This window comes from Neodiprion lecontei, chromosome 4 (assembly GCF_021901455.1).
Source record: "Neodiprion lecontei isolate iyNeoLeco1 chromosome 4, iyNeoLeco1.1, whole genome shotgun sequence".
Lineage (NCBI taxonomy): Eukaryota > Metazoa > Arthropoda > Insecta > Hymenoptera > Diprionidae > Neodiprion > Neodiprion lecontei.
This window is the reverse complement of record NC_060263.1, coordinates 20,596,613-20,605,925: the sequence shown is the minus strand read 5'-3', so window position 1 is coordinate 20,605,925 and position 9,313 is coordinate 20,596,613. Positions and strand designations below refer to the sequence as shown.

The 9,313-nt window shown below is 40.2% G+C and overlaps 1 protein-coding gene across 2 annotated transcripts; it reads right to left on the bottom strand.

Annotated features, from left to right (window-relative positions):
- Positions 1 to 3,899: 3,899 nt before the first annotated feature.
- Positions 3,900 to 7,805, bottom strand: LOC107221600 (esterase E4). Of its 2 annotated transcripts, none has more exons than XM_015660648.2 (8): positions 7,498 to 7,805; positions 6,924 to 7,049; positions 6,667 to 6,829; positions 6,207 to 6,583; positions 5,936 to 6,107; positions 5,595 to 5,788; positions 5,378 to 5,525; positions 3,900 to 5,269 (listed from the first exon to the last, which is right to left on the bottom strand). In XM_015660648.2, the coding sequence occupies exons 1-8, from the start codon at positions 7,696 to 7,698 to the stop codon at positions 4,941 to 4,943; spliced, it is 1,710 nt and encodes a 569-aa protein (XP_015516134.2). In that variant the 5' UTR covers positions 7,699 to 7,805; the 3' UTR covers positions 3,900 to 4,940. The 2 variants fall into 2 exon arrangements, with proteins under 2 accessions (XP_015516134.2, XP_046592574.1); XM_046736618.1 differs by lacking the exon at positions 7,498 to 7,805 and adding an exon at positions 7,127 to 7,330.
- Positions 7,806 to 9,313: the final 1,508 nt, after the last annotated feature.

The window sequence follows — 9,313 nt, the reverse complement described above, 5'->3', positions numbered from 1 at the left end:
TCAAGGCTAAACTGAACAGAGGATTCTACAGCCTCCGCGATTAGTGCAACAGCATGTATAATACAACAGCGTGCACCGTTGAATGATGTTCGAAATTACGTAACGCCTTGTAGAGATGCATGGATCTTCTTCGTCGTCTTACGTATTGTGCGAAAACATTGCAGAATTATATGGTGCATATAGACAGAAGTTACAGAAGTGAATTGCCGATTTTCAACCAATTGTGACAACTACGGCGCCACCAATATTTTTCACCGGGCTCTACAGCAATTGGTCTAAAAATATATATCTCGGTAATTAAATTCAAACACATTCATTATTATGGATTTCACCGATTCTACTGCCATAAACTGCTGGCGCAATAAATACAATTCAATTTTTCGTGAATAAAGTGAATGTTAAATACGATAGAAATTAGCTTTTGTCGAGATTAAGTTTCCAGCTATTTCGAGATCGGCGCTGAGTTATCGCCCATGTTTGCTACAGGAAATGCTGTATGATACGTCGGCAACTTGTACAGCTCACTATACATGCCATACATCATAACGTAAACGTAGGGATAATTCTATAAATGCTAACTAACCGAATGCTGGAAATATGGCACAATTTCAAAGTTGTATTGTGAATTAGTGTAGGAAAAAAATATTTCGTCGATAACCACGATAGAGTTTCTGACAAAAACAAAAAGAAATTAAGAAATTCCTTGCGATGAATATAATAAGCAGGTAAATAAATTTTCGCCGGGTGCGGGCAAACAAAACCCGTCGAAAAAAAGGGCCAAACAGCGGCTGCTCTCGTCCGGACAGATTTTTTCTTTTGGTCCCTACAGACCGAACTCGGTTCGGCTCATGCAACGCGTGTAAAACGCTTGCTGCGCGCATGTAACGAGAAATTGGTTACTTTACCGAGGCTCCGTGTACTTTCTACGTGGGCCCGACTGGCCCGCGAAGAGGCGATGGTCCGCCGATACAGTTTCACTTGCAGCTAACACCTCTGCCGCAAATAACGTCGCGTGCAGATCGCGAGCAACATTGTTCAGCGTGTTGGGACCGACGCCTGTGAGGCCCAGGCGAGAGAAAACAGCGAGAGGCCGGTGATGCTGGTTCCGGGTACAGCCAAAGTCACGCGTTGCGTTCTCCAGATTGTAGCTGGTGATCGCGGAATAGCAAAAATGAGATGTTTTATTACTCTTGTTCGGTAAAAAGCGTAAAAAACAGGGAAGATCTTTGAAAGCTTCGTGATCAACGATCAGGGCTATTCCGATTATCCGTATGAACGTACGGTGGCGATTTATACACGCGGAATCGACCCCGTCTCGCAAAGCCTGCGTCACGTATCGCTTATAGATAAATATCTGCGGGTACAAAATGTCAAGGTCATACATTTATACATCGTGGCAATTATTATAGGCGCACGTTCAATTAATTCTACCTGTTTTATTATATACATATATGTATAAACATAGGTATACGAATTAATGTTATTTTATTGATTCCGTACCGCATGTCGAGAATTTGAGAGATATTTCGAAAACCATTATCAGCATATGTTCCCGGATGTAAAACAGAGTGCCAAAAAAGAAAATATGAGAAAGCTATCTGAAATATCAGCTTGAAAACTTTGAAAACCCCTCGACTGCATTTGTTCAAAATGAATTTTTAAAGAAAAATCACGGTGGGTGAAATGATAAAATATCAGTACACGTGACGAGTAGATCTTTGAACGAGAAATCATATGTAAGTATTGATCTTAGATTAACTATTATATTATTATATACCAAAGCTCGAATTAACGATTATGGGATTGGTCATTGTGCAGTATTCTGACAACAGGGTCCTCGTTCCCTTTCGGTGTTGACAAACGAACTTCGTACGCTTGATATAGTTTATAACTACTAGGGTAGTGTCATTTGAAAACGAGTCAAACGCGGTGCATGTCTAATTGTAAATATAATTTCCATGGCATTGAGCACATTATATACTCAAGGTGCGGATGATTTACAATGAAGTAAACGGACTCCGGCATGAAGGTCAGTGGGGCACGCGTATGGCTAGGCATATGTTAAGGATATGGTTAATCCTCAGTGATAATTATAATGGGAAATTACTTTCAAGTATGTCTTTAATTTGAAAATGGCATCAAAATATTCAAATAATCAATAAAAACTGTATAATTACATCGTTAAGTGCGCTTGGTATGCATTCGTTCATTTTCGTCGAAGATCCCTTTAGTACCCAGATTTTATTCAAATTTTAGCTCTCAAATTACTCAAGTCCACGTGTCTCGAATAGTTAATAATTAGAGGCCTAATACATGCAGCCGGTTGCATGTTGTGCAGGCGAAAAGTATGGTGAATCATACCACGTACCACGTGTTGCCGACGATGAGGCGCTTACTGATGTACCAGTGGTTGCATATAACACGGCGCGTTGGTTGTAAATTTGAAACAACACAAACTACACGTCGGGCAGATGCGAGGTTTTCCATTTGTCGAGACACGAAAATACTGAAGCTGTATTGGACAAAAAATTTATCCGACACATCCCGAGTTTTAATTTAATTTTTTTTGGTGACCAGTAAATTTTATTGTCCTATCGGATGGTCACAAAATGGGATTCACTCTCGGATTCACTCCACCAAGATCTGTAAGGGTAACTATGTTCATATGCTTCAGTCAACGGTACAGTCAATGCTAATTTTTTCATAAAACATATGCTAAGGATGTGATCGATTCACGGTGATGGTTATTCGAAAAATCATTTTAAGTGTGTGGAAAATATCAAAATGACATCAAAGTATTCACATTGTATAATATACAACATATCGATAAATGTAACGTACGTAGCCTGTGATAAGGTGCTCAGAATTATGGTGCGGATTAGAATTCTACAACCGGAAAATCTGGCCATTAAAAAGCTGCGTCTATAGGGCTCTGAGTTGTTTTTCACTGGTTACAAATAATAGGGCGCGGTAGTTGTAAATTCTAGAAGCTTTCATTCCTACAAGTTTAATCCTACACAAAACTGTGCTGCACCTAATTCGACCTATACGTGATTGACCCATACATAATTTGAATCACAAGGGATCATCCTACACGGTTGATTCCTACATGATACTGTTCTACACGATTCAGTCCTACACAGTTTAGTCGTGCATTGTTAAATCCTACACTGTTGAATCCCTTGCAACTCGGTTATTAACCTTTGTGTGTGTTGTGGTTTTGGATGGCGTAGGCTGACCTTACCCTAAAAAAATAAAATAAAGTAAAAATTCGCTCGATCCCTTGTGATTTGAACAGTGAGTAGCAGGGTCGCGTGTTCCTCGAATTACATGTAGGAATGAGGCATCCTCGTTAATTCAAAAAAGTAGAAATTGCACATATGGCAGCCTTCGGATGTTCCGTTTAATGGGTGGTCTAGTAGATTCTGACGTATAGTATGTGTCTAGAACTATCCAGGTTCACGTATGTTAAACGCAAAAAGAGCATAACAGCCCTATTCTACATGTAATCCTGAACAAAACCATTCCAATGCATTTTTATTTAACACAAAAATAATGAAATTGCATGATTTCTACGAAATCGCGATAGTAAATTTGGTTGATATTGATAGATTGCCTACGAACTTGCCGCTTAGATATGTGTCGAGCTTAGAAGACATTGAAAGAGAAAAAATTTTTTATTTAGAGTTTTGCCTTTAGAATATCTCGAGAATGATTCGACCGATCAAATCCAAAATCCAATCAGTCTGAGGGTAAAAAAGTGCCCCTAAAATTAGGAACAAAATAATCAAAATCTATGCATAATATCTTCCAAGCTTGGTGTTCATTACCACGATATTTTATAACACCGAGTAATTTTACTATAAGATTTCTCGTATCGAGCAATTATTGATGATGAATGTCCTTGAATAATATAAATGCTGAGCTAATTTTATTACTTCACTCGATGGTTCGGTCCATGCTAATTTTTTTTTTTTACACGGAATCGTATTCGTAAAGCAAATGGAAATTATATTTGTTTAATATATTTTTGCAGCGTCCACCACAGGTATATAAAAATTCAATCAGTTATTTCGGATCTAATATAATTTTTCCAGTACCTTGATCTCTGGCTACAAAATACATTTCGATGAACATCAGCAAGGTCATGTATCGTATTTCTTAGACACGCCGCGGGTATATTACGTTAATTAGCGCGTGCTGTATAATATACATAAAATAATAATAGGTACACAGCACAAGAATACATTGCAATTTTAAATCGTTGCGAAATGAATTTTATGATTCAATTCACAACGTCATCCAAAAATTGAGCGGGAGATGAGAAGCCGATTTGGATGAGAAGATAGTGCAGCCAAAGCACAGCTCGTTGCGATGTAACATTAATAAATCGCACGACTCTAAAACTACTGTCTATGTTTTTCTTTTCCATCTATCGTATGGCGTATCGGTAAAAAAAATAGTGCCAAACTTATGACAAATACTAACATCCTGTGTAAAAATTGTTAATTTCTCAAACCCACTCGGAATTTGTGAATTTATGAATAACCAAATTCTAATTGTTTTAAATTGTATGGTAGTTTCTTAGGGCGTAAAATCAATTCCCATCATATTGCCAAAATACACCCGATAAAATCTCATCTATCAAGGTCTCGCAGAGTTTTAAATACTTACAAAGCTGTTACGTCGATTAAAAAAAAAAAATCGATAGTGAGAATCAAGGGTTTAGAAGGATTAATTCATCATCATCAAGGTATGAATAGAACAATTTAGTTGCTATAACGTTTAAGTGTTTGAAAAATAAAACCATTCAAAAAGCGGCTGATTTACACCGTCTGAATAATACGCTTTGGATTTTATACGATGCCAGACAGAGATGCCAATTAGACTAATTATCGATCCACGGTGTAAGATCGTAAATGGTTCAATAAAATCGATGTTCAATGCTTGACGTTCGTTCCGGGCGTATCAACGGACGGCAATGGGAAAAGTTTTTCCCACTCATTCATGCGCACAGCGTACAAATCGGTGGCCATTGTGAGATTATCTCCAATATTCATGTACTTTTTGTTTTCCGGCGTGAACGCGTCCCAGGTAACATTTTCAAATCCCTCGACATCTCTTGGGATCGGATTTCCGCATTTAGCAAAAGAAGTCCACATCGAGGTCAACCGTCTTACCATCGAGTACTCAGGGTCGTTGGTATTGAAGTAGGGGAAGTATCTCTTGACATTAAAAAGGTACAGTAGATCGTCGTGGTGAACAACACCTAAAAGAGTCGGTGAAAATTTGTGTCTAAGCGAGATTCGAAAACCATATTGAAGAAAAACCACAGGTCGCGAAGTTTATCGTATCGTATCGATGATCCTTTTCTTACCGTATGGTTTTTTCGTATCAGACCAGACGTGGTGACTGTATCGACCTTGATACGTAAACTCGTAGTAGTAGACAGGCTGTGTAGAAACCGCGGCGATCAACTTGGCCAATCGATGAACGGAGAACACGATCAGTCCGTCGGCGTAGAGCTAATTGAATGGCAAAAGAATCGTTTCACATACCCGAAAGGACGAATTTGCCAGTTCCTGGTCACTTACCTGGGCCACACCGTCCACCGTTTTCAATGACACCGGCTGGTCCCTGAAGTAGAACGACTTAAAGTCCCTGCTGATTTCCTTGGAGCGAGGTGTGATTCGTTCGTACTGGAAGATGATCGGAGCCAGAGTTTCCCAGTTGTCGTTGAGCTCGGTGAATAGTGATACATTTCCCTTTCTCTCTGTCTCAACCCAGTCTGAGAATGTCCCAAGAAAAATGATCTATTTACACGTTCATCATCACGGGATTACCGGATGAATCACCGACCATTATTTCATAGCAGGTGTACATAAGGCAATTAAAGCTTCCACCATAAATACGTGCAAAGTTGTTATAGACTCACTGACAACATTTCCCCCAAATTCGTCCTTGGTGATACCGGTGATCAGAGGAACCTGGTGAAACTTTCCCTGGAGAATCAGTTTCACCGGTTCATCGGTCAGGTAACGTTCGACGCCCGGAACCTTGGGTTCGACGACTGGATTCCAGAGAAGAACAGGATTGTATCGCCAGTCCTGACGATGAATTAGTACAATGATTAAATTGAGGCTGCTCTAGCGAAGTACAGCGAGTATCACCTTTCACGTCTGTTATAAACAAACTCATACACTTACAAACATCTTCTCGAAAGAGTCCACAAACTCTTGCATGGATTTGGTCTTCAGACAGGCCATTATAGCTCGCGACGTGTTCGTCGGACAGCCCAACAAGCGAGCCTGTCTTTCGGCCAGATCCTTCTGATGCCTGCCAAGTGGTTTCTGGTAGGTTGCCGACCCACTCATCGCGATAGCTCGATGAAATAGGCCTTTGGTCATCGGGGAGACCAGATGCAGGCTCACACTCCAAGCTCCAGCACTGTATCCGGCTATCACCACGTTGCCCGAATCACCGCCGAAGGACTCGATGTTTCTTTTTACCCAACGAAGCGCTTCAACTTGGTCCTTGAGGCCCAGGTTTCCTGGGGCTTCCGCGTCTCCGGTGCTTATGAACCCTGGAAAGGCGTAGTACAATCACTCGATCAGAGACTAAGTCAAAAGGGACAGTCGTTCCGGCATTTAGGCAGTTCCAACGCACCTAGGGACATCAGTCGGTAGTTGACGGTGACCAGAACGATGTCCTGGTCCATAAGGTACTCCGGTCCGTAAAGGTTGCTTTGGGCGGAACCTACGTAGAATCCCCCAGCGTGAAAGAAGACCAAGACCGGTTTCTTCGCATCGGAGTTTTGAGCGCTCGGTAGCTAATTGAACAAACACGTTCTGAGCTGATCGAACAAATTCAGTTTCTATTGCCGCATGGCTCCATTTTTGAACATATTTAAAAACAATATATACCTTAGGAGTATAGACATTCAGTCGAAGGCAATCTTCCGACGGTAGAATTGCTGCGGGTTGGGGACACGCCGGTCCTTCTTCGGTGGCGTCGAAAACAGTCGTCCAAGGTTTAGCGGGGACGGCTTGCTGCAAGAGGAAAAGGTAGATGGTTCAAGGTTCGAGGTAGATTATTGGCTGTTGTAAGGCAAGAGATGCGTGCATACCGAAGTTCGAATTGCGCGATCTCTGACCACCCGATAGATTGTCGATCGCGAAATGAGCAATTCGAGCGAGCTAATAATACTTCTGATCGCATGCAACGTGTCGTTATCAGAAAAACAAAACATTCGTAGTTTTGACCGTTCAGAGTCTTTTATCATTCGGAGCTTTAACGATTCGGAGTCTTTGATCATTCCATGTTTTGACTATTTGGAGTCTTTAACCATTCGGAACTTCGAACCATTCAGAGTTTTGATAATTTTGCAACTTTGACCCTGACCCATTTCGTCATACGCTGGTTTGAAGTTGCAATATCAACACTCGAAAGCACTTAAATCCCCAGAGGATATTACATCTGGATTCAGATGTGGCTTACCTTGAACCGATGTTCGCCAATCGGGGCTTCGCCATATCGGACACCACGAGCCGCGAAAAATTGCCTTCCCAAACGAGACTGCATAAATTTACCGCGGATCCTGCCGATCGGCGCGGTGACTTCCGCTTCCTGCCCTTCGAGCTGGTCGCCGAGGGCCATACCGGCCATGGCGATGAGCAGCGTGATCAAAAAGATTCTCATTGTCGTCGACTTGACTTTTCTGATGGTCGTTTTAACTTGAGGTAAAACAATCTTCCAGCTCCAGCTACTTCTGCCGGAGATGCTGGATCAGAACTGAATCGGCAGCGGCTTTTTCGCGCGTTATATATCATCACGAAGGCAGAAAACTACGCATCAATAAAAACCCACACGTTTGCAGGAAACCCGCGGGTTTTTTTTCGCGGGACTGTAACGATTCCTCGAAAGCCGTATAACGATTGACGTACGTACAGTGTGTCCGTCATTCAAAGGTGCACAGGAATACGTTCTGCGTGTTGTGTATTTTACTAAGGTTGAAAGATCGTTTGTTATGGTTACTGAATTAAAGTCTATGTAAATAAGTATTGTTGGGAATGTGAGGCAATTTTTTGGCAAAAGTAGCTGTAATCTGGTATGATTATAGTAGTCGATACTAAATTTTCTGGTTACTGCAACGTTGAATCTGTTGGTTTAGTTTATTACATTTTTTCACACAAATAGGGTCTGAATGTCAGTTTATAGTTGAACTGGCATAATTAAAAAAATAAAATTCGTTTTGATCTTTTCTCCAGGATTATATTATTTTGATTATGGTATAAAGTGAGAACAGATAAGGACTGTACAGCATTCAAAACTGAAACTTTCTCTCCTCGGTGATGGAGAAAACTTCTTTAGCCCCTTGACTTTCAAGTTTCTGTGTAGTCTTTAAACGATCAGCCCCAATAATTCTTTCCGAATGTCATTTACCACCGTACAGGGATTTAAATCTCTCATTATTAAATTTGTAGAGGATAAATAGACCGGTTTGTTTCATTTGATTTTGTTGCATTCAAGGCTTTAGTCTTAAAAAACTTCGCAGAACGTTGAAACTCTCTGCAACGGTGAAATGATTAATATATGTTCAATAATATGCCAGTTTTTGGTATTGCTCAGGATCAGTGATTGATAGAAGTTTGATTGATCTGGTGAAAAAAAAAATTGATATAAATCAGATTAAAAGAACACCATGTGCATTATCGCGCTGTAAGTCTAACAATAAACATGTTCCATTAAATAGCTTGATGATATGCAAATTGTCTTTAAGGCACCGTTGCATATATGCAACGTTTTTAAGATAAAACGAATTCAGGTCACGTACGCATGAACAGTTGAAAAATCGTTTTCGCGGTTCTAATGAATGCAAAAAACTGCACGTAATTGTGAGGATTCAACGAAACTATGCATAATTCATACTAATACCTCTTATGTATTTCTTCATCACCTGCAGGTTTCTGCGATCACTGCGGTCAATTGTCATTGAAAACGACTCGTGGTCCGATTAAGAAGGTTGACGCGTCGAAATTCGATGCCTTTTCTTTAACTTGATTATGAGATAGTCGAACGTTAAGAATTTATCAAATTTAGATATGCGGGAGGTAAGTTTATTTTTCTAAAATTTCGATTTTGCATTTCAAATCGATTAAACGTGGTTAAAAAGCTAGTGGATTCGTTCGTTCTATTTCACTCAACGGAATTTTTCAAAAAGAAAACTATAGTCGTCGGAAATCAATTTAAACAGCCTTTTATTAGTCAATAGCAAATTTAATATAACTGTTTTTGAATCATAATCAATATCAGA